The sequence below is a fragment of the Vulpes lagopus genome, chromosome 2 (assembly GCF_018345385.1).
Source record: "Vulpes lagopus strain Blue_001 chromosome 2, ASM1834538v1, whole genome shotgun sequence".
Classification (NCBI taxonomy): Eukaryota; Metazoa; Chordata; class Mammalia; order Carnivora; family Canidae; genus Vulpes; species Vulpes lagopus.
The window spans coordinates 172,338,659-172,353,073 of NC_054825.1; the positions used below are offsets into that span (position 1 = coordinate 172,338,659).

The 14,415-nt window shown below is 40.6% G+C and overlaps 1 protein-coding gene across 1 annotated transcript in view; it reads right to left on the reverse strand.

Annotated features, from left to right (window-relative positions):
- Positions 1–14,415, reverse strand: part of LOC121479230 — a 60,665-nt gene that overhangs the window by 18,195 nt on the left and 28,055 nt on the right. The window contains exon 10 of the mRNA XM_041734694.1: positions 3,075–3,436. Within this exon, the coding sequence (XP_041590628.1) occupies positions 3,075–3,436 (362 nt within the window). The remainder of the gene's footprint in view (positions 1–3,074; positions 3,437–14,415) is intronic.

Sequence of the window (14,415 nt, forward strand, 5' to 3'; positions counted from 1 at the left end):
CTGGGACAACTGTATAGAAATTTATTAACTTCTATGAATTCTGAATTAATTATTATGTCTGTTATATATCCATAGGCAATGAATACTCCTAATATCCAATGTTGTCTCTATATGCCAAGCCCCATAAGGGGAACTGGAACTCCATAGAGAAATGGCTCATTTCAGGTCTGGCACAGAAAATGTACAAGGTGAACTTGGGACAACTTGTGCCAGAAAGCAAATAAGCTATCCGTTCTTATACAATTGTGTCAAAAGACATAGGAGCTGACCAGAAAGGACTCCCACTGGTTAAACAGAGAGCAGTTGGAGATAAAAAACAAAAAGGATTACAATGGTTTGAAACATATCAAATGTATCTCAAAAACCCATGAGTTACATACGGACTCACTTTTGAGACTCCTTAGAAGGTTGGAAGACACCAACTTATTTCTCTGAAAACTAACCCATAAAGGGAAAGAATCAAATCGACTTTTGTCTTCCTAGGTGAACTGAATTTTCAGATAGCCGAAACAGCTGATGTAGAAAAGTTCTTATTTATAGAACTTGAACTAAAAAATGCAGAAGGAAGTGAGATAATTTTTTAAATCACTGTAGGTAGGCACACAGCTTCTACTTTACTGTCTTGCCCACTGCCCCCTTGTGGTGCATCCAATAAACCCGTTTCCTTTAAAAAAAAAAATAGGTCACTATGTGTAATCCTTATGAAATTATAGATTTCACCATCAATCATAAATTGATATTATAACCTTTAGGTGTTTCTTAACCTTTTTTTTTTTTCATTATTAGCTCCCAGAGAGTCTTTTTTGACACCACGTTTTTCCCTATCACCATCCAACTATGAAATTTTAATACCATAGATATACTGTATCTATGTGTTTATGTACTGTGTGGCCTCAAGGGCCACAAAACATTGTAGTATCTTAAGAGTTTAATCCCCTTGCTGGGCAGAGGGGTGAGGATGCTATACCTTCCTCTATTCATAGGTGAAAAAGGAAGGGGGACTTTATTTATTTTTAAGATTTTATTTACTTATTCATGAGGGACACACAGAGAGAGGCAGAGACACAGGCAGAGGGAGAAGCAGGCTGCCTGCAGGAGCCTGATGTGGGACTTGATCCCGGAGTCAGGGATCACCACCTGAGACAAAGGCAGACGCTCTACCACTAAGCCACCCAGGATGGGGGGGACTTTATAAAAGGATTAAGTGGACAGCACTTGAATACTGATCAATATGGCATCACCAGAAGTGGGACACCAGACTTTAAAAGCCTCAGGACATGATGAATAGAAGTACACAGTACCAACTATGAATTACTTTTGCCTGAAAATGTGATTTATACAAAATATGATCTGACTTTGATCAAGCCTCTAGAGCTAACCACTCATCTACAGAAATATGGGGCATTGGGAACAAATTATATGGCACAAGGAAGCAATTAGCCAAAAAGTGGAACGCAGAATATTCTGTAAATAATCTAGTTTTTTGTTTTGTTTTACAAATCAGTGATACCAGTTAAAGCAAAACAAAAGCAAAAACTGGAACAGAAACTGTTGTAGATTAAAGCACTGTGCACTGTGTAGACCTTATCTGGACCATGATTTGAACAAACCAATTGTAAAAAGCTATCTTTGAAAGAACTGGGGAAACCTGAATAAATACTGCGTATCGAATATTATGGAATTACTGTTAGGTTTTAAAGTCGGGATAACATCATGGTAATTATCTAAAAATGATGTTCTTTTTGGCTATATATGCATACATATGGATAAAATTATATAATTCTTGAAATGCTATGGGGAAAAAAGGAGGAAGGATAGATATAAGAATATTTGCAAATGTTTTAAATTATAGCTGGGTGTTGAGCACATTGGGGTTCATATTATTTTCTTCTATGTTTGAAAATTTCCATAATAAAGTTAAATTAAAAATCTTCAAATCTGGAGTGTCTGGGTGGCTCAATAGTTGAGCATCTGCCTTTGGCTCAGCTCATGATTCCAGGGTCCTGGGATCCAGTCCCCCATTGGGCTACCTGTAGAGAGCCTGCTTCTTTCTCCGCCTGTGTCTCTGCCTCTCTGTGTCTCTCATGAATAAATAAAATCTTTTTTAAAAAGATCTTCAAATATCCTCCAGAGGGTATAGTTCTCTCTCATCAAAAATCAGTCCAGAAAGGGCTGCTTTGTCATTGGGTGGAACGGAGAGGTGTAGCGTGGTTAGAGAATGTAGTTAGCTTAGTGAGCTCATCCCTCATTTATGCCATCATTTACAGGGACAGCTGTGCCAAGGACCAGGCACCTGGCTGGTTTCTCCTTAAGATGTTTCAGGAGGCAGCAACATCTCGAAAAGTCAGAAACTTGAGGGAAGAAAGAAAATGACAACTTATTTTAGGCAAGCTTTTTAGACATCCTGTTCCCTTTCCTGCTCGGCTCTGTTGGAAAAAGTAGAACGGAGAAAATAATCATAGGCTATCAAGCCCTTTTCAGAGCCGACAAAACAATTGAGGATCATCTCCCACAACAACTTCAAGCTAGATGGTTTTCCCCACAGGGCCCTCAAAGTAGAATGGGGCATCCTATTATGGTGGTCTTCTCCCTTCTTAGGGCACTTGCAGGTGTAAATCCTCATTTATAAGGGCAGCTTCACAAATAGGCTCGTTCTCTGCACAGTAAAATGAAGGAATTACAGCAGCTAATTCTCAACGGACTGTGTCCCTGTCACACAGCGGGGTACACAGGTGCCAAGGATCCCAGCCGCCAAAAGCACTAGAAGACGGCAGATGGGCCCATCGCGCCGCCGGAGAAGCGGACACACACCCATCCCACGCGGTAGAACGTTCAGGATGGCCTATTTCCGACCCCGTCCTCCCGGAACCAAAGTCACGGTGCCGAGTTTGCCAGAGGAGAGAGGTGCCAACTGCACTGCACTCCGCCGACGCGGGGGAACCAGACGAATGGCGCCACGCCCCTGCCACTCGGAACCGAAGGGACGGTAGCCGATATTGCCGGCGGAGAAGGGCACAGCCACCCCGCCACGGCAAGGCCGACTTCCGTAAGGAATTAACCGTAAGGAGCGCTACGACTCAGGAGAAACGCAGTCCGGAGCCGGGATCGTCCCGACTCCTGTCAGCACCGAGCTCCAGCGGGCATACCGGTATTCCCAGCGCCACGTGGGCACTTCCTTCTGGGCGCTCCACAAACCAAACGCAGCGTACGGGTCCCAGTGGGGCGGTCCACTCACCTGGCCGCTGCAGACTGGATCCTTGCGTCGGGACGTAACGGAATAAGTGTACGAAATGGCGCGGGGACGCGGTGGCCTCCGGGAAATGTAGTCCAAAAGTGTGCACCCACCCCCACCAGCTCCATCCCACAGAATGCAAGAGGCAGTGGCCAACATTCTGCGGCCTGCCCGGAATCGGGAGCGCCTTGAAATCGGGAGCGGCTGACGAAAGTGTGAGCCGACCTATTTCGTTTTACTCAAGTGACTCCCCCCAGAAAACCCCAAGGAGGTCACCTAGTTGGGTTACCAAGTTGGGTCTTGAAGTGATACCTTCAGAGAAATGTGGTCCAGGGCTGAGAAAGCTGCAGAAGGCCAGGGGGTAGGGTGCGGGTTTCTCAGACAGGAGCCCTGGCTCAGACCCAGTACTTGTGACTACCAGGTTTCTGCCCCAAGAGGCATCGGCGTTTGACGCTTACTTCAAGGACGCGTGTTTGTACCCAAGTGTCCCCTGCAGGGGACGCGAGGACTGTGGGAGAGTGTGGTGTGTGTCAGGTTGTGTTTGAGACTATGAGGGGGATGTTCAAGGATAAGCGTGTGATCCATTCGGGTTTATGTGAGTGTCTACGGACGGTGTGACTATAAGGGAGATGCCTGGGATTAATCAGGCAGTCTGCAACTAAGTATCTTATAACTTATAACAAGGAAAATGCTTTTTTCTCTGCGTGGTTATGAATTTAGAAGAGATTCCTATATAATTACGGATTTGTTAAATTAATGATTTACTGAGAGTTCACCTGGAGCAGTGAATGTGGGAAAAAAAGTGTATGCAGCACCGTGTAATAGCGGTATCTCTAGGCTTCTATTTCCTCACCTGTAAATGAGGGTAACATTTATGTAACATTTTGGAGCACCGCTGTCCAATAGAACTTTCTGTAAAACTGGATTCCATGTTCTTTTTTTTCGAGATGTATTTTTGTATGTATGTATTCATTCATTCATGAAAGACACACGCAGAGGGAGAAGCAGGCTCTCTGTAGGAGCCGGATGCAGAACTCTATCCCAGGACCCGGGGATCAGGCCCTGAGCCAAAGGCGGACGCTCAACCACTGAGCCACCTAAGTGCCCCTTGATTCCATGTTCTGTATCTGCACTCTCCAGAACAGTAGCCACTAGCTGCGTGTGGCTCTTGAGCCTCTTAAATCTGGCTACTTTGAGGAATGAATTTTAAATTTTATTTTAAATAAAGTCCCATTTAAACAGCTTTATGTGGCTACCTAAATTGGACAGAGCAGCCCGGATCATCAATTTTCTTTCAAAAAAACCAAACCAAAACAAAACAAAAATTTTCTTTCAAGATTTAGAGAGGGAGAAACAAATAATTTCATCTAGCAAATAATTTGAAAAAATTAGGTTTATATTGAAATGAAGAGAGATGAAAAATGCAAATTCAGCCTTAGTCTTTTTTTTTTAGAGGAATAATTTACATGAAGAAATATATACATCTCCATGATTTTTGCATACACAGGCAATCACCACACACAGATCAAGATGGAGAACATTTGTTTCCAGGATGCCAGAATGTTCCCCTGTAAACATTGACTCCACCGTTATTTGGACTTCTAGCACCATAGATTACTTTTATGTATTCTTGAACTTCATTTGAGTGCAGTCAGTGTAATGATACGTGTCTGGCATGTTTTTGTCAACATTAAGACTCTGAGATGAGCCCTTATTATTGATGTAAGAAAAATTTCTTCAGCCACTTAGTAAATATTTTAGGTTTTGTGTGCCAGATGTTCTCTGTCACATGTCCTCAACTTTGCTATTCTAGCATGAAAGCAGCCATAGACAGTGCAGCTGTATTCCAATAAAACTTTATTTATGGACACTGACATTTAAATTTCATATAATTTTTACATATTGCTAAATACTACTCCTGCTTTTTATTTTTTCAACCACTTAAAAATGTAAAACCTGGGGCACCTGGGTGGCTCAGTGGTTGAGTGTCTGCCTTTAGCTCAGGTCATGATCCCAGGGTCGTGGGATCAAGTCCTGTATCAGGGTCCCTGCAGGAAACCTGCTTCTCCCTCTGCCTACATCTCTGCCTCTCTCTGTGTGTCTCTCATGAATAAATACATCTTTAAAAAATTAAAATTAAAAATTAAACTGTAAACCTTTGTTAGGTCATTGACCATACCAAAACAGGTGACAGGTCTGCTGGCTGCAGTACTCTAAATCTTGCTACATTTTTCTATATTGACAGATATTTGTGTGGGTTTCCAGTTTTTTCTTATGAATAAATCTATGATCAATCTTACATATTTTGGTAGACATAGTATTCATTTCTATTAGGAATCCAAGAGATCATGAAATAGGTTTATATTTATCTGTGAAGATACTACCAAATCATTTTCCAAAGTCATTGTGTCAATTTGCACTTGTATCAGTAATGAATGTAAAGGGTTCCAGTTGCTCCATATACTTTTAAGTACTTGGCATTGCCAGTCTTTTTAATTTTTACAATACTAGTAGGTGGGTAGTGGTATCTCCGAGTGATTTTTAATTTGTATTTCCCTAATGAATGCTCATGTTAGCATCCTTTCACATGCCAGTCACTTGGATAACTGGATACCATCTCTGTTGAACTGCCTGTTTAACTTTGACTACTTTACTAAAATCAGTTTGTAGTTTTTTTTCTATTTATTTGTAGGTTTTTGTACATACTAAGATACAAGATCTTTGTAGAATATGTGTATCGTAGATATCTTTTCCAGGCTATGGCTTGCCTTTTCACTCTGATAATGAAGTCTTTGAAGAACAGATGCTTTTAATTTAAGTGAAGTTCAATTTATTAATATTTTATTTATAGTTGATGCCTCATTCTATTTAAAAACTTTTGCCTACCTTAAGGACATGAAGGTATTCTATTTTTCTTCTGGAAGAATTATTGTTTCACCTTTCACATTTATAAGCACAGAGCTCAATGTAGGGCTCAATCCCACCACCCTGAGATCATGACCTGATCTGAAACCAAGAGTCAGACACTGAAGGCTGAGCCACTCAGGAGCCGCTAGACACATGTTCTTTCTTTCCTCCAGCCCCACTCCCTTCTTAACCCCTGCTAGCTACTAATCTATTCTGTGCTTCCATAATTTTGAAATTTCAGAATGTTATTTTTTTCAAGTTTTTATTTAAATTCCAATTAGTTAATATACAATGTAATACTAGTTTCAGGAGTAGAATTTAGTGATTAATCAGTTACATATAACACCCAGTGCTCATAACCCGCCTTAATAACTATCACCCTTTTAACCAAATGTAATCATACAATATCTACATTTTTGGGATTGGTTTTTTTCACTTAACTGACTTCTCTGGAGATTCATCCATGTTGTTGAATGTATCAGCCACTCATTAATTTTTTTGCTAAGTAGTATTCCATGGTATAGATGAACCACAGTTTGTCTAACCATCACATGGTTTTTTTTATTTTATTTTTTATTCATGAGAGACACACAGAGAGAGAGAGAGAGAGAGAGAGGCAGAGACATAGGCAGAGGGAAGAGCAGACTCCATGCAGGGAGCCTGATGTGGGACTCTGTCCCAGGACCCCAGGATCAGGCCCTGAACCAAAGGCAGAGGCTTAACCACTGAGCCACCCAAGCATCCCTAATTATCACCTGTTTAAAGGCATCTAGGCTGTTTACCATTTTAGGTTATTACAAATAATACTGCTATAAATATTCTTGTACAAAATTTTGTAGTGAAATGAGTTTTCATGTCTTTAGGGGTAAATGCCCAGGTTTACAATGGTTGTCTCTTATGGTATTTGAATGTTTAGTTTTTAAGAAACTGCTAAATTGTTTTTTCAGACTGGTTGTATCATTTTATAATCCTACCGCAATGTGATCCAGTTTCTTTCTTTTTTTTTTTTTAAGATTTTATTTACTTATGACAGAGGGGGAGAGAGAGAGAGAAGGAGAGAGAGAGAGAGAGAGAGAAAGAGAGGCAGAGACACAGGCAGAGGAAGAAGCAGGCTCCATGCAGGGAGCCTGATGTGGGACTCGATCCCAGGTGTCCAGAATCACACCCAGGCCGAAGGCGGCACCAAATCGCTGGGCCACCGGGGTTGCCCTGATCCAGTTTCTATATATCCTCTGCAGCATTTGTCACCATTTTGAAAAAAGATTTTATTTATTTATTCATGAGAAACACAGAGAGAGAGGCATAGGGAGAAGCAGGCTTCATGCAGGGAGCCCACTGTGGGACTCCATCCTGGGACTCCAGGATCATGCCCTGGGCTGAAGGCAGACACTCAGCTGCTGAGCCATCCAGGCATCCCTGTCACTATTTTTTATGTTAGCCATTCAGATACATATATGCTGATACCTCATTTAAAAATAAAAAATAAAATCATGAATGAAAAAGAAGAGATCACAACAAATACCAAGGAAATACAAACAATTTTAAAAACATATTATAAGCAGCTATATGCCAATAAATTAGGTAATCTAGAAGAAATGGACACATTTATGGAAAACCACAAACTACCAAAACTGGAACAGGAAGAAACAGAAAACCTGAACAGGCCGATAACCAGGGAGGAAATTGAAGCAGTCATCAAAAACCTCCTAAGACACAAAAGTCCAGGGCCAGATGGCTTCCCAGGGGAATTCTATCAAACATTTAAAGAAGAAACAGTACTATTCTACTAAATCTGTTCCAAAAGCTAGAAAGAGATGGAATACTTCCAAAATCATTCTATGAGGCCAGCATCACCTTAATTCCAAAGCCAAAGACCCCACCAAAAAGGAGAATTATAGACCAATATCCCTAATGAACACGGATGTAAAAATTCTCAACAAGATACTAGCCAATAGGATCCAACAGTACATTAAGAAGATTATTCACCATGACCAAGTGGGATTTATCCCCAGGATGCAAGGCTGGTTCAACACTCATAAAGCAATCAATGTGATAGATCATATCAACAAAAGAAAAAACCAAGAACCATATGACCCTCTCAATAGATGCAGAGAAAGCATTTGACAAAATACAGCATCCATTCCTGATCAAAACTCTTCAGAGTGTAGGGATTGAGGGAACATTCCTCAGCATCTTAAAAGCCATCTACGAAAAGCCCACAGCAAATATCATTCTCAATGGGACCCTCTCCCCTAAGAGGGTCCACTGGGACCCTCTCCCCTAAGATCAGGAACATGACAGGGATGTCCACTCTCACCACTGCTATTCAACATAGTACTAGAAGTCCTAGCCTCAGCAATCAGGCAACAAAAAGAAATAAAAGGCATTCAAATTGGCAAAGAAGAAGTCAAACTCTCCCTCTATGCAGGCGATATAATACTGTACCTAGAAAACCTAAAAGACTCTACCCCAAGATTGCTAGAACTCATACAGCAATTCGGCAATGTGGCAGGATACAAAATCAATGCCCAGAAATCAGTGGCATTTCTATACACTAACAATGAGACTGAAGAAAGAGAAATTAAGGAGTCAATCCCATTTACAATTGCACCCAAAAGCATAAGGAACCTAGGAATAAACCTAACCAAAGAGGTAAGGGATCTATACCCTAAAAACTACAGAACACTTCTGAAAGAAATTGAGGAAGACACAAAGAGATGGAAAAAATTTCCATGCTCATGGATTGGAAGAATTAATATTGTGAAAATGTCAATGCTACCCAGGGAAATTTACACATTTAATGCAATCCCTATCAAAATACTATGGACTTCGTTCAGAGAGTTGGAACAAATCATCTTAAGATTTGTGTGGAATAAAAAAATAAAAAGATTTGTGTGGAATCAGAAAAGACCCTGAATAGCCAGGGGAATATTAAAAAAGAAAACCAGAGCTGGGGGCATCACAATGCCAGATTTCAGGTTGTACTTCAAAGCTGTGGTCATCAAGACAGTGTGGTACTGGCACAAAAACAGACACATAGATCAATGGAACAGAATAGAGAATCTAGAAATGGGCCCTCAACTCTGGTCAACTAATATTCAACAAAGCAGTAAAGACTATCCACTGGAAAAAGGACAGTCTCTTCAATAAATGGTGCTGGGAAAATTGGACAGCCACATGCAGAAGAATGAAACTAGACCATTCTCTTACACCATGCACAAAGATAAACTCAAAATGGACGAAAGATCTAAATGTGAGACAAGAATCCATCAAAATACTAGAGGAGAACACAGGCAACACCCTTTTTGAACTTGGCCACAGCAACTTCTTGCAAGATACATCCATGAAGGCAAGGGAAACAAAAGCAAAAATGAATTATTGGGACTTCATCAAGATAAAAAGCAAAAGAAACAGTCAACAAAACTAAAAGACAACCTACAGAATGGGAGAAGATATTTGCGAATGACATATCCGATAAAGGGCTAGTATTCAAAATCTTTTTTTTTTTAATTTTTATTTATTTATGATAGTCACACAGAGAGAGAGAGAGAGGCAGAGACACAGGCAGAGGGAGAAGCAGGCTCCATGCACCGGGAGCCTGACGTGGGATTCGATCCCGGGTCTCCAGGATCGCGCCCTGGGCCAAAGACAGGCGCTAAACCGCTGCGCCACCCAGGGTTCCCTAGTATTCAAAATCTATAAAGAACTTCTTAAACTCAATGCCAAAGAAACAAACAATCCAATCATGAAATGGGCAAAAGACATGAACAGAAATTTCACAGAGGAAGACATAGGCATGGCCAACAAGTACATGAGAAAATGCTCTGCATCACTTGCCATCAGGGAAATACAAATCAAAACCACAATGAGATACCACCTCACACCAGTGAGAATGGTGAAAATTAAGACAGGAAACAACAAATGTTGGAGAGGATGTGGAGAAAGGGGAACCCTCTTGCACTGTTGGTGGAAATGTGAACTGGTACAGCCACTCTGGAAAATTCTGTGGAGGTTCCTAAAGAGTTAAAAATAGAACTGCCCTACGACCCAGCAATTGCACTGCTGGGGATTTACCCCAAAGATAGAGATGCAGTGAAACGCCGGGACACCTGCACCACAATAGCAGCAATAACAGGAATGTCCACAATAGCCAAAATGTGGAGGGAGCCTCAGTGCCCATCGAAAGATGAATGGATAAAGAAGATGTGGTATATGTATACAATGGAATATTCCTCAGCCATTAGAACCGACAAATACCCACCATTTGCTTCAGTGTGGATGGGACTGGAGGGTATTATGCTGAATGAAATAAGTCAATCGGAGGAGGACAAACATTATATGGTCTCATTCATTTGGGGAATATAAAAAATAGTGAAAGGGAATAAAGGAGAAAGGAGAGAAAATGAGTGGTAAATATCAGAGAGGGAGACAGAACATGAGAGACACCTAACTCTGGGAAACGAACAAGGGGTAGTGGAAAGGGAGGTGGGCAGGGTTTGGGGTGACTGGGTGACAGGCACTGAGAGGGGCACTTGATGGGTTGAGCACTGGGTGATATGCTATATGTTGGCAAATTGAACTCCAATAAAAAATAATTTAAAAAATAAAAATAAAAATAAATAAAATATTGCAAGCTTTCATCAAGGTTGCAATCTTCATACAAAAATCAGTGGCCTTCTTTTATACCAGTAATGATCAATTACATAATGTACAAAACATTTCCAATCACAAAGTCAACAAAATAATGTGCCTATGATTTGAAGTAGGCAAGGAAAATGTAAACTCTTTATCTAAAAGTGTAAATACTTAACAAAAACACAGAAGAATGCCTGCTTATTAAAGAGGTAAACTACTGGGCAGCTGAGGTGGCTCAGCGGTTTAGCGCCACCTTCAGCCCAGGGCCTGATCCTGGGGAATAGGGATTGAGTCCCACGTCGGGCTCTCTGCATGGAGCCTGCTTCTCCCTCTGCTTGTGTCTCTGCCTCTGTGTCTCATGAATCAATAAATAAAATCTTTTTTTAAAAAAAGAGGTAAACTACTTTTATTTTTTTTAAAGATTTTGTTTATTGATTCATGAGAGACACACAGAGAGAGAGAGAGAGAGGCAGAGACACAGGCAGGAGGGAGAAGCAGGCTCCCCACAAGGAGCCTGATGTGGGACTTGATCCCACATCTTGGGATCATGATTCCAGGGTCATGACCTGAGCCGAAGGCAGATGCCCAACCACTGAGCCACCCAGGTGTCCCAAGAGTTAAACTACTTTTAATGCATAAAAAACCTAATACTATAAAGATTTCAATTTTTATTTTCTCCTTTAAGTACTCTTGTCTGAATAGGATAAATAACAACACTTGCAGTTTAACAGATTTTCTTTGGTACATAGGAAAATACAAGTTTACCATAATTTTTTTCATTGTGATTCTGTATATTTTCTCAATATTTGCAAAAAGTTATTTATAAAAAGCACAGGGAAAAATGCTTAGAAGGGAAACAATAGAGGCACCCAAGTGGCTCAGTTAGTTAAGAATCTGCCTTCAGCTCAGGGCATGATCCCAGGGTCCTGGGATCAAGTCCCACATTGAGTTCCCTGCTTGGCGGAGAGTCTGCTTCTCCCTCTATCCCTCCCCCCTGTTCATGCACTCTCTCTCTCTCTCACACTCACTCTCTCTCAAATAAAATTAAACTAAAAAAAAAGAAAGATAACAGTACTAACATATTATTAAAGGACATTAAAGAAGTACCTGGGTGGCTCAGTTGGTTAGGTGTCTGTCCTCAGTTCAGGTCATGATCCTGGAATCGATCCCCATGGTGGGCTCCTTGCTCAGTGGGGAACCTGCTTCTCCCACTCCCTCGACCCTTCCCCCACCTCCCTGTCATGCTTCCTCTCTCAAATAAATAAATAAAATCTTTAAAAAAATAAAGGACATTAAAACAGCAACAATAACAATAATTAGAATAGCCTGATATTCTATGTCATTTTTCTGTCTCTGCACATACTATATCTACATATAGCACACATACTTATAAATATGTTTTATATATATATACATACATACATCTATATCTATTTATTTATTTATAAAAAATAAAATATTTATTTATTTATTTATAAATAAAATAAAATATTTATTTATTTATTTATAAATAAAATAAAATATTTATTTATTTATTTTTTAGAAGCAGGCAACAGGAAACAATGATGTGGAAGAAATTATTCGATAATAATAAAGTGTAGTGATGCCTGGGTGGGTCAGTGGTTGAGCATCAGGGTATGATCCTGAGATCCGGGATAGAGTCCCACACTGGGCTCCTTGCAAGGCTCATGCTTCTGTCTCTGCCTCTCTCTCTCTCTGTCTCTCGTGAATAAATAAATAAAATCTTTTTAAAAATAAATAATAGAGTGAAAAAAATTGAAAAGCTTTTGAGCCTCAGTTAATTACTCCCCTTGAGCAGCCCGGGTGGCTCAGTGTGATAGTGCCACCTTCAGCCCAGGGCATGATCCTGGGGACCTGAGATCGAATCCCACGTCAGGCTCCCTGCATGGAACCTGCTTCTCCCTCTGCCTGTGTCTCTGCCTCTCTCTCTCTCTCTCTCTCTCTCTCATGAATAAATAAATAAATAAAATCTTTAAAAAAAAAAAGAAGTTGAAACTGATGATCGCCTTTGCACACAAAGGTGTGTGATGTGTATGGTGTAGTAAGCAGAGTTCCAAAATGGCCCCAGGACATTTGCCCTCTGGTTATTCCCGTGATTATCTGGATGATCTTCTCGGTTACCTATTGCTATGAAATAAAATGTCCCAAAACTTAATGGCTTCAAATAACAACAAATCAGTTTAGGTCAGAAATCTGTTTGCGGTTGGACTTGGGCCTCATATTCAGGATCTCTCAGACTGCAGTCAAGGTGTCAGCTGAGGCCACAGTCATCTCAAGGCTCAAATGGGGAAGGATCTGCTTCAAGGCTCACTCCTCATTGACAGAATTCAGTTTTCATAGCTATTGGAATGTCAGCCTTGGTTCCTCATTGGCTGTGGGTCTGAGATTATCCTTAGTTCACAGGTTGGCAGTTGACTTCCTCAGAGCAAGACAGCACAAAAAAAGTGTGTGAACCAGACTGAAGTTAGAGACTTTTATAACCTAGTCTTAAAAGTGAAATCTCATCATTCTTTCCCTGTTCTATTCATTAGAAGCAAGCCACTAAATCTAACCCACACTAAAGAAAAGGAAGTTACAAAAAGGGATGAATATTGGAGGCAGTAATTCCTGGGAGCCATTTTAGAAGCATCCTACCATATCTTCTTACTTGCTACTCCATTTCCCATTTCTCCCCAGTTTTTTCATTCCTGAGCCAGAGAATACTATTATCGGTTAATCAGTCACAAACATGTCTCCTGAAACTTGTATATCTTCTTCAGGTGCAAAATGAACACTGCTATAGGTTCCCACCTCTCAGAGTCCCCAGGAGAGACCCCTTTTTCCAACTGTAAGCAGGTTGCAATCATTTCCACACCCATTATGAAAACCTGAGATTTCACTACATACTTAAACTGAGGCCAACTTTTCCATGTGTAGTCAAATGAGATCATCCTTTCCTTATCATCAAATTGAAGATCTGACAAGAGAGTCAAATATCTCTCTGCAGAGATTTCATTTTTGTTCTGTCTCTGCTCCAGACCAAAGACTATGCATAGAACAGATGCTGATTTTTCTAGTACACAATAGTTTAAGAAAACTGGGGCACATAGGAGGGATCTGGACCACATCCCTCCACATATGGGAGGAACTGGAGCAGTTCTGGGATATAAAGAAGTTTCAGGGTAAAAAATTAAAATCTTCACATAACCAGAATTCAAAATTGAAAAACCAATTTGAGCCATAGTTTTAGAATTGTAAAAACCAGAGCGTGCTTCTTGGAGTTTATTACTAGAGAAGCCTAGAATCCATGGAAGCCATATCTCTATGGGGGGAAAAAACAAGACCAGATTGCCATGGAGTTCATAAAATGTCAAGTTTTTTTTTTCCATTTTTGTCCCCAAACCAACCCCTCACCCTCATATATATACTGGGAAGTTTAGCAGGAATTTAGATACCTCTAAACTTCCTTCAAACCCCAGGATGTAAAACAGATGGACTGTAGCAGAGGTTCTACTGCACTAAAGCAAAAGTCAGCACTTTAACAGGATTTCCAGAAGTCTTACATTCTGGGATGCTGAGCTGCGCTTGTGACTAGGCTGTTCAGATTTCCTTTTCTGGACCTTAGGAAGGGCCATATCATC